The sequence below is a fragment of the Anomaloglossus baeobatrachus genome, chromosome 3 (genome assembly GCF_048569485.1).
Source record: "Anomaloglossus baeobatrachus isolate aAnoBae1 chromosome 3, aAnoBae1.hap1, whole genome shotgun sequence".
NCBI lineage: Eukaryota > Metazoa > Chordata > Amphibia > Anura > Aromobatidae > Anomaloglossus > Anomaloglossus baeobatrachus.
The window spans coordinates 562829379-562842602 of record NC_134355.1 but is presented as its reverse complement, the minus strand read 5'-3'; the positions used below and the strand labels follow the sequence as shown (position 1 = coordinate 562842602).

Below are 13224 nucleotides of genomic sequence, written 5' to 3'. Positions count from 1 at the left end.
GGGGGCTGCAGCCTGTAACCGTATCCTCTGTGCTAGGTATCATAATCTAGGGGGACCCTACGCCACTTTTATTTATTTTTACTGTACGATAGATCTGCTGATTGGGTCTGTGATGGGAAATATCATACACACTGTCAGTCAGCATGAGGGCGCATCTGAATGCAACCAATCACAGATACGGATGGGCCAGGAAAGCAGTGCATATTATGCAATGAAGGATAATGAGCGGAGCTAGAAGTGAATGAGCGGCCGCGGGAGCAGTTACAGCCACGCCAATGACTCAGTAAGTATAAAGCGCTTGCTTCATTCTTATTTTCTTTATTTTCCCTTATTTTTTTAATTTCCCAAGTTGCCGGTTCCGGATCATTACCCGCAGTTCCCTGAGAATTCCGGGCTCGGGCCCAGTACTCGGGTACGTTTGAAACCACGCGGATCTGGACTTTTACAGTTTGGGTCTGCCCATCACTTGTCAAAACCGAATATGAGGAAATTTCAAAACAAAGTAGCTTTTATTAAATCGTGACAAAAAAAACAGCATCAAAAACTTAACAAAACCGCATGTTAGGAAAACAGACAAATACGCAATGAAAAAATGCAAGTAACATAATTTACATAATACATGCAGAAATTCTACAACATCAAAAATTCACCAAAAGCTCATTGTGAGAACATAACCTAACAGATATCGGAAGCAGCACTAAACCCGGGAAGGATGAATCAAGGGCAGTTTGTTTGTTTTTTTAAAACAAATTGCGGGGGGGGTTTCTGAAATTGGAAATCCCCTTTAAGCACCTGTGCCCGCGAATAATGTTAGCAGCCGTTTGGCCACAGTGTGTTTTCACTGCTTCCAAAATGCTGCGTTGTACAGTACAAGCACAGTGTATTGGATTAATAGAAATCTCCTGCCCACTGTGCTTGTTTTATACACCCTGTAAAGTGACATGCGGCATGGCTTTCCCAGGTTATGGAGCAGGAGCTGCAGGGCTATGATCATGGGAGAGATTTTCTATGTGGATAAATCCAATGTGTATTTGCATGAGAAGCAGAAGTCCAGGCTGACTCACAGATTTTGTTTTAACTGTATTGCAGTTTGCCAAGGATTCACACACAGATCCGCCCCAATCAATCAAAAACTTTGCTCCTATTTGTAACTTCTGAAGTGATTGGAGTAGTTTGCTATTGAATAAAATTGCAGGCAGTTTGCAAGTGAATTTTAGTTACAGGTGACTAAGGCTGAGTTCTCATGTTCTGTAATTATCCTTTTGGCTATGTGCGCACGTTGTGTAATTTCATGCATTTATGCTGCATATTGCACTGCAACGTAAATGCATGCGTCCTGCGTCCCCTGCATAATCTATGAAGATTGTGCATAATCCATCCGCATGTTGCGTTTCAGAGCGCAGCGATTTGCATGCTGAAATTTTGATCCAAATCGCTGCGCTCAAAAAAGTAACATGTCACTTCTTTGGTGCGCTTTGGAGGCTGCTCCCGCTCTGACTATGAGAGAGGGAGCATCCAGAGCGCATGAAATCAGCAACTATTCTGCAGACACACTGCATCCATTACGCAGTGTTTCTGCAGCGATTTGAAGCGCACATCCACTTCCAAATCACTGCAGATATTTCAGCATGGACACTACACAACGTAGCCTTAGAACAGATCCTGCAGAAATCATTTTGCCAATGGATCTCTGCAGGATCCGCTTTAATGGATGATTACAGAACATGTGGCCTCAGCCTTAATATATGGTTATTCAGGTAACCGCTTTCTCTAACCCTGGGGGCCTATAGTTGTGTTCCCACAATGAGTTTTTGGTAAGTTTTTGATGCTGCAGAATTTCTGCACCTATTATGAAAATTAGGTTACTTGCGTTTTTTCACATGCATTTTTATCGCATTTTTAACATTGCGATTTTTGTCTCTTCTTGGTATGTCATGTTTTAAATAAAGCTGCTTTGTTTTTGATTCTTCCTGGTACTAGGCGTTGACAAAACTTTGATATAATCATGTGCGGATTACATGCGTTTTTCATGCTTGTCGGCTGCGGAAACTAACAAAAATGGAGGGGCATTTTTTAACTGCACATTTTCTGCATCTAATTGAAATCTATGGGAGAAATCTGTACATAAAACTCAACGTACCTGCAGGAGAAATTGACATGTTGTGGATCTGAAACATGCCAAAATACTGAAAATGCTGACAGGCTGACTGTTCTCAAAATGAACAATGCTTGGATTGCCCCCAACTTCTCAACCCCAGTAGATGACCGCAGCAGAACATAAAGCCTATTCAATTGTTCTTTTTTTCTGGTGTATTCCCATACACTCCTTCAAACCCAAAAAAAGATATATGGTTTATATGTTTTTATTTTTCTTGTCCTCCTCCTCCACCATATCCACAGAGACATCATGTGTGGCACCCCAGTGCTCATGGGAGCCACAGTGGTGTTGTTCTCCTCATCGGGGAGCAATGCTATGCCTGGAGGCAGCAGGGAGATATCTGTGTCAGGTACAACCACACACAACACTTCCTAATCCAGGCCAGAATGGGGAGTTCAAGTCCTGTTTGGGGCGAGCTTCCCTGTGCATTCTGGGCTGGGGAGGGGTTAGAGAGAGGAATAGGAAGAGGGACCTCAGAACTCGAGTAGCAGGAAAAGAGAAAGGTCGCTGTAATATAGCTGTCTGCAAGCACCGGGGTCCTTGACTGTCGGGTGCTAATGGCCCAGCAGTAAACCCGGAGGGCAAGAGATTCCACATCTCTTGGCCCATCAGAGACTCCCAAGGAGAAGTAGCACAATAGAACATGGGGCCGCAGAAATATAAGCAGGCCCTACATTCGGCTCCCGCTACCCCCCACAAGGGACAAGGCAAATCACATCTAGGAAGAGGGACGCTGTGCTGCTTCAGGCCACAGCGACCCACATTCAGAGCGCACTAAGGAAGGCCTCCAACCTACCTGGCACAGAGAGATTCCTCACTGCTTCCCGGCTGACCATACCACAGTAACTCTGGGACCATACCATCTGACCAGTAAAGGTAAAGGAAGCTATTGGTCTGTGTTGTCCAGTTACTGTCGGCGGCCGGGCAGGGCCACCCGTGACATCGCAGACCCGAGAGCACCAGCCCAGCCACGAGTATTTTAACCCCCTGCCCTGTGGGTGCTACACATGCAGCACTCCCTCATAACTTTTAGAGGGCCAGGAGCCAACCCTCATTCATAATTTCTAGAGGGCCAGCAGACGGCACTCGCTAATAATTTTTAGAGGGTCAGCAGATGGTCCTCACTTAAAATTTTTAGAGGGCTAGCAGGCATCACTCACTCAATTTTTAGAGGGCCAACAGCTTGCTCTCACTCATATTTTTAGAAGGTCAGCAGCCAGTCATCACTCATGCTTTTTGGAGGGCCAGCAGCTGGCCGTCACTCAAATTTTAGAAGACCAGCAGCCAGCCCTCACTCATTGTTTTTCGAGGACCAGCAGGTGGCCCTCACTCAGTTTTCAGAGGGCCAGCAGCCGGTCCTCACTAAATATTTAGAGGGCCAGCACCTGGCCCTCACTTATAATTTTATTAGTGTAGGGCAAGCTACTGGAGAATTGATAGTGTATTAGAGGCATGTAGGCAGGGATTCTATGATTACAGACCTTGCTGCTGCTTAAAAAATCTATTATATTCTCTAATAATACCTATCTTAGCTTATCTAGAGATTCTAGCCTTACAGAACTTGCTGCTGCTACCTAAAAAATCTATTCTATTCTTCAATAATACTACTCTTATCTGCATTTAGCCTAAGGTAAGCTGCTGGAGAAAGGATAGTGTATGAGAGGTATGTAGGCAGGGATTCTAGCCTTACAGACCTTGCTGCTCCTACATAAAAATATATTCTACTTTCAAATAATATTGCTCTTAGCTGCATTAGCGTAAAACAAGCTGCTAGAGAAGGGATAGCGTAGTAGACTCATGTAGTAAGAGATTTTAGCCTTACAGACTTTACTGCTGCAACCTAAAACCTAAAGACCTACATCTATTCTATTCCCTATTAATACCGCTATTAGCTGCATTCAGTGTAGGAAAAGATGCTGGAAAAGGGATAGTTTTGGATTAGAGGCCTATAGTCAGGATATATTGCTTTACAGTCCTCCTATAGAGATACTGCTGCTGCAACCTAATTGGGCATGATGACCCTGTCTGCATGGTGGAGCAGGAGAAGAAAAATAATAAACTATGAACTGTATAACCTTTTTGAGTGGGAAGGCATGCATGGGAATATATCTGAAAAAAAGGAACACCTGATCCTTGTCCTGGGAGTTTGCTGTGTGTGGTTGCTCTGGGGAACAGTTGTGCACCTTCTCCCTGTCACCCTTGAGTCTGACTCTGTGGCCAGTTTCTCTGTCCACCAATAAGAACAAGGAAAACTATTTAATGAACAGGTGTGTCCGAACTTTTGACAGACACTGTACCCATCTCCTAAATTTCAGGATTGTCCCTCTTCGATGAGTGGTCCTCAACCTTTCTTACCGTGAGAGCCATATTCAGCTCCGAGAGTGGTCACAACTCCGAGCCACATTCAGGGCCCACTTCCTTCACAGTAGAGACACCGAGAATCTGGTATAAAGAAAGCCAAAACTTCCCCACAAAAAGCATAGTGACCTTGTGCCCTTTCCCTTGTAGAAAGGATACTTACATTCGGGTGTGCCCACTTTACGCCCAGTCAATGTTCTTACATTAAGCATACTTACTGCACTGTTGCTTCCAGCGCTTCTATAATTAGCAGTTTCTATCTCCAGCTTAACATATTTATCCCCCCCCATCCAGCATATGTGCATCCAGATCTGCTCTTCTGTGCAAGGCCACTCAGAAAAGTCACTATTTGGAGACCTGCTCTTCATCGCTGTTTGGTAGCCTAGCTGGCAGACACTCACGAGCCCAACATCAAGCGCCTGTGAGCCACATGTGTGTCGCCCTGGGCAAGCCAGAGGACACGGGTCACAACACCACCACACCCCACACTCCAGGTAGGCACATCAATGCTAACCACAAATCCTTGTTGCCTTCCTCCAGGAGTTTGATGATGCACACCAGGGGGTGGGCCAGGCGGTTGGCTCCGCCCACCGAGGAGCTCACGACTCTGGAGGCGGGAGAAACCAGGCAGATTAGCCCAGGCAGGGCAAGAGTGAACAACAGAGTCTAGTCAGGGAGGAGGAAGTAGAAGGAGTGGAGGAGAAGCCTAGACAGGGCAAAAGTAAACAGCTAAGTGAAAGTGAAGGAAGAAAAGTGGAAAAGGAGGAAAGCAAGTGAAGTGACAGTAAAGAAAGAAAGCCTGAAGGTCCAGCTTTGTGTAGGGCCAGATCAACAAGGTCAGCGACGGCGGTGACTGTCTGGAGGGGGACCGTTTGGAAGTTCCTGGAAGGACCCCGTAGGCTGTGTGCCCGGCGGTCTGGAGCAGTGTTCCGAAGGACAGTCAGCACCAGGGCAGGGGCCTCTCGGACCCCGGCAAGGCTAGGAGTCGCCAAATTTGCCGAATCCGTCAGTGACGGGGACGCAGATCCCCCAACAACCAAGTCCCGATTGAAGGCAACAGCCCAACCCGTATTGGAGAGACACCGCCACCGCCACGGCACCAGTTTCTCAGGGCCAGCGCCTGCGGGCAAAGTGTAGAGCTCCTCCGGCCCAGATTGCAGTCGGGGAGCGGGTAACCGGAGGGAATCCACCGCTACCACAAGTCAAACATAGGTGCAAGGAAGAGGGACATCACCGTCACCTACCGGGAGTGCAGGTGCAGCCGTCTGTGGGACCGTCCTACCAGCCGTTTGGTTTACCGTACAAACTGTGTCCGTGTCTCAGGCTGAGTGAGTACCACAGTGCCGCAAGGCACAGCGCTGCCCCCCGCGTCCCTGCGCGCATCAGGCCCCGCACCTACTTCTCCATCACCGGGCCCCGGGATCACCAACCCCTACCCACGGAGGGCCAACACAACAACTGGCTGCTCCGCATCACCATCCCCGGGATCCCCATATTGAGCAGCGGTGGTGAAATCACCACAACCGTGGGTGGCGTCACGAACTATAACAATCCCCACACCCAACCACAAAATCCCCCTTTCACTCACGGGCGAGGAGTGTCGCTCGAGAAACCCCGGGATCCGGCCCACCGCTCGAGCCACCACTGAGCAGCTGCCGGACCCGAGAAGAAGGGGTGAGCGCGGTGTGCTGACACCCTCCTCCCCGCCCGCGACAACTTGGCGTCACGAACAGGATCTTACCGCTCTGCCGTCAGGTAGAGGTGCGCCTTGTTACCGCCGGAGGCATCCGGCAGAAAAATTTCAGAAGCCGCCATCTTTGGCGCAAAAAGTTCCCGCTCGAGCGTCTTCTCGAGCAGTAGAGGCGCGAAGGCCAAAACTCCGCCCCGAGAGAGGAGGGGCCGAAAAGAGCTAAGGGGGACGCGATGTCGGCTGGACGCATGTAGCTGCGGCTATAAAAGCAGGGACGCCAGGACCCTGCGAATATACCGTTCCTGGAAGCAAACAGAGAAGCCATCATGTGGATGCCGTCCCGCGACACCGTAGCCCCCCGCGCCTGGAACCGCGGCGTGGGTGGAGATCCGAACCGCGCAGCTCTATCAAAGGCTGCAGGTCAGGATGCAGCTCCTCATGGAGGAGTGGGAGGCCGACATGGCGGACGTTGTAGCCACCGTGCGGAGACGCGAGGAGGAGGCGGAGAAAGGGAGGGTGAGTGACCCACGTCCCGATGCCCTTGAAGGGCCGGTCATCGCGGCTGTGGGGCCCGGTCCAAGCCCTCTCCCCCCGTTGCCTCCCTCGCCACCCGTCCCGGCGGCCGTGACCCCGCCACTAGGCCTGCTACCACCGCAACCGGTAGCAGTACCCAGCGTCTCCGCCCAGGCGGCCCGACCTGCAACCGGAGCCCGCGGCACACCGGAGGTGTTACCGTGGAAGACGCCGAAAGTAGAACCGGAGGCATCCTTTGAAAAACTCCCCGAGCCGGAGCCGATGACCCGTTCCGAGCCCAAGGCCCGGCAGCGGAAAGCCCCTATGCCCATCCCCCACACCTCGGCTGAGGTGGCGCCGGGTTGTTGCTGCAAGGCAGCGCCCAAGGCCATGACACCGCGGGATACGCCGCCCACCTTCCTGACAGTGGGTAACGTTCTGGATGTCCCGCGGGGCCCGACCCGTGCGCCGGCGCTGGCGGCAGCGCCATACTGGGATAGGGAGCCGGTACCGCTGGGCCTGGAGATCGCCGAGAGGGAGCAGAAAAAGGCCGAACTGGTGGCCAGAGCGATCCGGGAGAAGGAGCACCTCCGGCGGGCAACCTCCCGTGCCCGAGGACCGTTGTACGTGGGGCAGGTGAGGCGGTTTGATGTCCGCCGGGGCTACGGGTTCATCTACGAGCCGGGCCTGGAGGCCGAAGTTTTTGTAGCCCGGCGGGATGTGAATGCCCACCTGCCCGAGGAGCATCCTGGCCGTAATCTGATGCCGGGTGATATTGTCCAGTACACTCGGTTCTTTGGGGAGCGAGGGTGGTTTGCGCTGGACGCTAGATTGAAGGGCAGCCCAGAGGCCCTAGCAAGCGCCGCGCCCCCTCCCTTGGAAGGAGCACTGGAGCCTGGAGGACCGGAGTAGGGCAGCGGATGCCCGTCGCAACCGTCCCCGTTGGGACCACCAGTGTTGTTGTTTGTTTGAAAAGTTGAAATGATGAAAAATGATAATAACCGAAGATTTACCTGATTTGCTTTTGTGATTGAACCGGCAGGAGCCGGCACCGTTGTCCCCGTGGGGACCGTTTAAGTTTTGCATGGGAACTATCCATGGACAAGCCCGTGAACTTGCAGGGCACCACAAACGTTAAGTGGCTTGTAAATATGTTGGTTACCGTTACCGTTTCCGCAGTACCGTCTCCGGAGAGGCAGGTTGGAGGGAGGGCCCTGAGCGGAGTAGGCTGGGGCCCAGCCACCAAAGGAACCGGTGGCCACCCTCTGGAGGGGAAGGACAGATCCCGCTCGGGTGACTTGTGCTGGACTGTGGGTCAAGGGGTGCTGCCTGGGTTTTAGGGGCAGCATCAGGGCCAGGTTGCTTGGGTGGGAGAGAGCGGAAACCGTAACCGTAAACCGTTGCAACGTTTAAGTAAATGTGCCTCCCGTCTTGGGAAGAGTTTTGATTAAAAATTTTATTCATGTTTGCTTAACCTTGTTACCCCTTTTTACAGAAAAATAAAACCGGTGTAGGACGGCAGCCCGCGGACGGTCTGCATTTTGCTAAGGGGGAATGTGTCGCCCTGGGCAAGCCAGGGGACACGGGTCACAACACCACCACACCCCACACTCCAGGTAGGCACATCAATGCTAACCACAAATCCTTGTTGCCTTCCTCCAGGAGTTTGATGGTGCACACCAGGGGGTGGGCCAGGCGGTTGGCTCCGCCCACCGAGGAGCTCACGACTCTGGAGGTGGGAGAAACCAGGCAGATTAGCCCAGGCAGGGCAAGAGTGAACAACAGAGTCTAGTCAGGGAGGAGGAAGTAGAAGGAGTGGAGGAGAAGCCTAGACTGGGCAAAAGTAAACAGCTAAGTGAAAGTGAAGGAAGAAAAGTGGAAAAGGAGGAAAGCAAGTGAAGTGACAGTAAAGAAAGAAAGCCTGAAGGTCCAGCTTTGTGTAGGGCCAGATCAACAAGGTCAGCGACGGCGGTGACTGTCTGGAGGGGGACCGTTTGGAAGTTCCTGGAAGGACCCCGTAGGCTGTGTGCCCGGCGGTCTGGAGCAGTGTTCCGAAGGACAGTCAGCACCAGGGCAGGGGCCTCTCGGACCCCGGCAAGGCTAGGAGTCGCCAAATTTGCCGAATCCGTCAGTGACGGGGACGCAGATCCCCTAACAACCAAGTCCCGATTGAAGGCAACAGCCCAACCCGTATTGGAGAGACACCGCCACGGCACCAGTTTCTCAGGGCCAGCGCCTGCGGGCAAAGTGTAGAGCTCCTCCGGCCCAGATTGCAGTCGGGGAGCGGGTAACCGGAGGGAATCCACCGCTACCACAAGTCAAACATAGGTGCAAGGATGAGGGACATCACCGTCACCTACCGGGAGTGCAGGTGCAGCCGTCTGTGGGACCGTCCTACCAGCCGTTTGGTTTACCGTACAAACTGTGTCCGTGTCTCAGGCTGAGTGAGTACCACAGTGCCGCAAGGCACAGCGCTGCCCCCCGCGTCCCTGCGCCCATCAGGCCCCGCACCTACTTCTCCATCACCGGGCCCCGGGATCACCAACCCCTACCCACGGAGGGGCAACACAACAACTGGCTGCTCCGCATCACCATCCCCGGGATCCCCATATTGAGCAGCGGTGGTGAAATCACCACAACCGTGGGTGGCGTCACGAACTATAACAATCCCCACACCCAACCACAAAATCCCCCTTTCACTCACGGGCGAGGAGTGTCGCTCGAGAAACCCCGGGATCCGGCCCACCGCTCGAGCCACTACTGAGCAGCTGCCGGACCCGAGCAGAAGGGGTGAGCGCGGTGTGCTGACACCCTCCTCCCCGCCCGCGACACATGTGGCGTCCAAGCCACAAGCTGGGGACCCCTGCTCTAAATCAAGCAGAGTTGGGATGTATGGCTAAGTGTGCAGCCCATATATTTTTGCTACTTGTATGCATCATTCCAATATAAAGTGCAGCCTTGATCTAAAATAATTTATAAATTTATTTATTTTTAGAACATGAAAATTGCTTTTAGGTACATAGTGCCACATCATCTACATACCATCACCGTTGCCCAGAGGGTCTTCATATGTGGGGTCTGGTTCAGATGCATCAGGTGGAACCCCAGTTACATCGGAGAGGGGTACAGAGGGCGTGGTTTCAATGGGTTCGGCTCCAGAAGGAAGCTCTGGGGGATCTTGCCAAACAGTGGGTGCTGCTGCTTGAGGGTAACCTACTGAAAGACGAAAAGATCAGTTATGGGGAATCTTTTTATTAAAATGATTATTTATTGGCTGCTAATATTATTCTATCAGTTTGACTTTTTGTTAATCAAGTGAATATAATTAACCTTTACTTTTTTGCCCTTTGGAAAAGGATTTTATTATTATGATATCTAATCTCATCTTCGCACATGATTATATGGCTCTTGCAAATGTGAATAAGCCCATAATTAAACTTATAGACTTACAGTAAAAAAAAAAAAAGCCTATGTATTGTATATTCATAAAACATGCCTTGAATGTTCAGTCAATATATCCACATATGTGTTGAGTACATGGCCATCAAGTGAGTTACGTGGTTGGGTAGTGCCATCTATGTATGATCAGTGGTAATGCACCAACCTTTTTTATTAAAAGTCTGAAGATTCGTTCACATCTGCGTATAAATGCACTAAGTGCAATCTGATAAAAAAAAAATCACAGAGCGTACAATGTTGAAAAACAAAGAAGAAATATCACAGACTTTGTGCATCGAGTATACGTGGCTTATTTTGGATTACAGCTTGGACACCAGGATAAGGATTGGACTCCACATATAATTTACAAAACATGTGGAGCACCTACAAATGTGTACAAATCGTGAAAGAAAAGGTTTAATCTTTGGTGTCCCAATGGTATGGAGAGAATTGACAAACCACCATGATGATTGTTATTATTCCGTTGTAAAGATTAAAGGCTTTAATGTTTACAAGAAAGCTCGGTGGAGTTATCCTGACTAGGAATCAGCAAGACGACCTATTCCACATGGCAATGATGTTCCCATACCAGAGTTTACCAGACCATGTGTGGCGCCCCTGACCTGGTCAGGCACCACTGAGTACTGCACCCATGCTGGGGACAGTACAATACAGGTAATCCAGAAGGCTGACCGAGGTGTGACTACACAGGCGCATAGTGATCAGGTCTCATACATGTACCTTTGGGAGGACCCCTGGGGATCCCAGGAGGGGGCAAAGCCTTCACCTCCACTGGAATAGTGGAGGGGGCCAAAAGCCTCCATCTCCACTCAAGGGGTGTGGTAAGAGAGCCTGGTTGCTAGGTGGCGTAGGCAAGAACAGGAGAGGAGGAGCAGTGAGCCGGTTTAGTGCAGAGTCCAGGGAGCTCAGAGAAGAGCAGACCCCTGGGGCTGTTGCAGTCTAACAGCGCCCGCGCAGTGGCTACCGACGGGGGAGAACGGTCACCTAGGAGTGCTACCCGAAATCCATCTTCAGCTAAAGAGAGAGCACGGAGTGGGAAGTAAGGAGACTGCTAGGGAGTACCAGGCCCAAACGGGCGGCAGATCCCGGAGCGGGGATAGATCTACCTTTCCTCGCTAAACCTGCCGGTGTGGGGCCCTCAAAGCCCACACCACAACACCCAAAAGCCGCAGCCACGTAGCCACAGTTAGGGCCCATAGTTCACAGGAGGCAAGCAGCTGGAGTGATCTGGTCCAGGCGACAAGCAAACGGCAACCAAACGAAGGGGAGAGAGGCTTCAGCAACTTCCCTGGGTGACCCCCATAGGGACTAAAAGTCGGGGTTACCCCAAACCACCAAGGGCTAAGGAAGGCGAGTCGGTAGTCACCATCATCAGTCAGCCTGAAGGATACCTGGTTCCAGCTTGGTTCATCCCAGCTACGCCCGGGTTACTCACCCTGCCATCAACTGTGAGTAAAACCCCTGAAAGACATCCTGCTTGTGTGGAGTTATTCTGCGCCTTGTGGTTCTACACACCTACACAGGGCCCTGGGGCTTGCCTCACTCTCAGGAGGCTATTACAACTAACTGCACCCACCATCAGCCCCAGGCGTCCCTTAACCTGCAGTGGCGGTCCGCACTGACCGCAATTCTGAGAGTGGCGTCACGACAATCCTACAAGAAGGTTTCCTACCTGTGACCAGACTGAGCCAGTGGAGTCCCTGAAGGTAATGCACCGACACAGCGTTCTCGGGGCTTCACATCTGGCGTCACGAACAGGATAAGGACTAGACCTGTCCAGACAGGTGACCATGTGCCTGGGCGGTCCGCTTGAAAAATTGGAAGCGCCGCCATATTGCCACCATGAAAAGCGCGCTGAAAAACAACAACAGCCCGCGCTGGGAGAAGTTACCGCCCACGAAGAGGTGTGGCTACCCAGAGATCCCCTGCAGAGTCCTGACCTCGCAAGTAAAGAGAGCGGAAGCGTTCAGAGACGTCGGGACAGAAAGGGAGCCAGAAGCCTGCTGTTGGAGGAGATGGCGTCTGAACGCAGAGACCCAGAGCCGGGCTCCACTGCCTGGTGGTGCCGGGAGCTTGCCGAGTTCTGCGATCAACTGGAGGCCAGGGTCGGAAGGCAGATCAGAGAGGGACGTGCGGAGTTTCTGGAAATGACCGCGGCGGTTCAGGCCTATGAGGGGAGAGCCGCGCGCCGAGTGCCAGACCGGACGGTGACGACTCAGACCCCGATGCTGCCACCGATGGGTGAGTCCAGTGTTGCCCCTGCCAGCCCGGATGCCCCGACCCCTGCTGCCACGCCCGCGGTCCCTGAAGAGGCGCCCGGCGCGGCGACGCTGAACCAGGCCGCAGCCACGCCAGGTGCAGCCCGCCAAGCCCAGGCCGCCGCAGCGATGCCCTGCTCGGCCCGTAGAGAACCGGCTGCCACCGCGACCCTCATCCGCGCCGCAGGTGTGACGCTGACCCAGGCCGCCGCCATGCTAGGCCCGGCCCGCCGAGACCCCACCGCAGCAGCAACGCTCGTCCGCGCCGCAAGTGAGGTGCTGAACCAGGCCGCCGCCACGTCAGGTGCGGCCCGCCAAGCCCAGATCGCTGCAGCGACGCCCAGCCCAGCCTGCAAAGATCCCATCGTGACAGCGACGCCGATCCAGGCCGCCGCAGCGATGCCCTGCCCGGCCCGCCAAGAACCGGCCATAGTAGCGAAGCCCGCTAAGACGCCAGCTGCCACAGCGACGCTGATCCAGGCCGCCGCCATGCCAGGCGCGGCCCGCCAAGACCAGGCCGCCGCCATGCCAGGCGCGGCCCGCCAAGACCAGGCTGCCGCCATGCCGGGCGCGGCCCGCCAAGACCAGGCCGCCGCCATACAGGGCGCGGCCCGCCAAGACAAGACAGACGTACCATTGTTTACCCCGGCCTGCAAGGCCAGAGCAGACACCGCTCCCCAGTCTAAAGAAGTCCCTGCTAGGACGTCCCTGATAGGTGCGGACCCCGAATATTGGAGACTGAAGGCTGACCTGGAGGCCAAGTTCCCACAGGAGATGGTGGACCGGTA

At 52.9% G+C, this 13224-nt stretch overlaps 1 protein-coding gene across 2 annotated transcripts in view; it reads right to left on the bottom strand.

Annotated features, from left to right (window-relative positions):
• SNORC (secondary ossification center associated regulator of chondrocyte maturation) overlaps positions 1–13224 on the bottom strand; it is a 109376-nt gene that overhangs the window by 3466 nt on the left and 92686 nt on the right. The window contains exon 2 of one of the 2 annotated variants that reach the window (XM_075340894.1): positions 9762–9935. In XM_075340894.1, the coding sequence (XP_075197009.1) occupies positions 9762–9935 (174 nt within the window). The remainder of the gene's footprint in view (positions 1–9761; positions 9936–13224) is intronic. The other variant, XM_075340895.1, reaches the window with a different exon arrangement.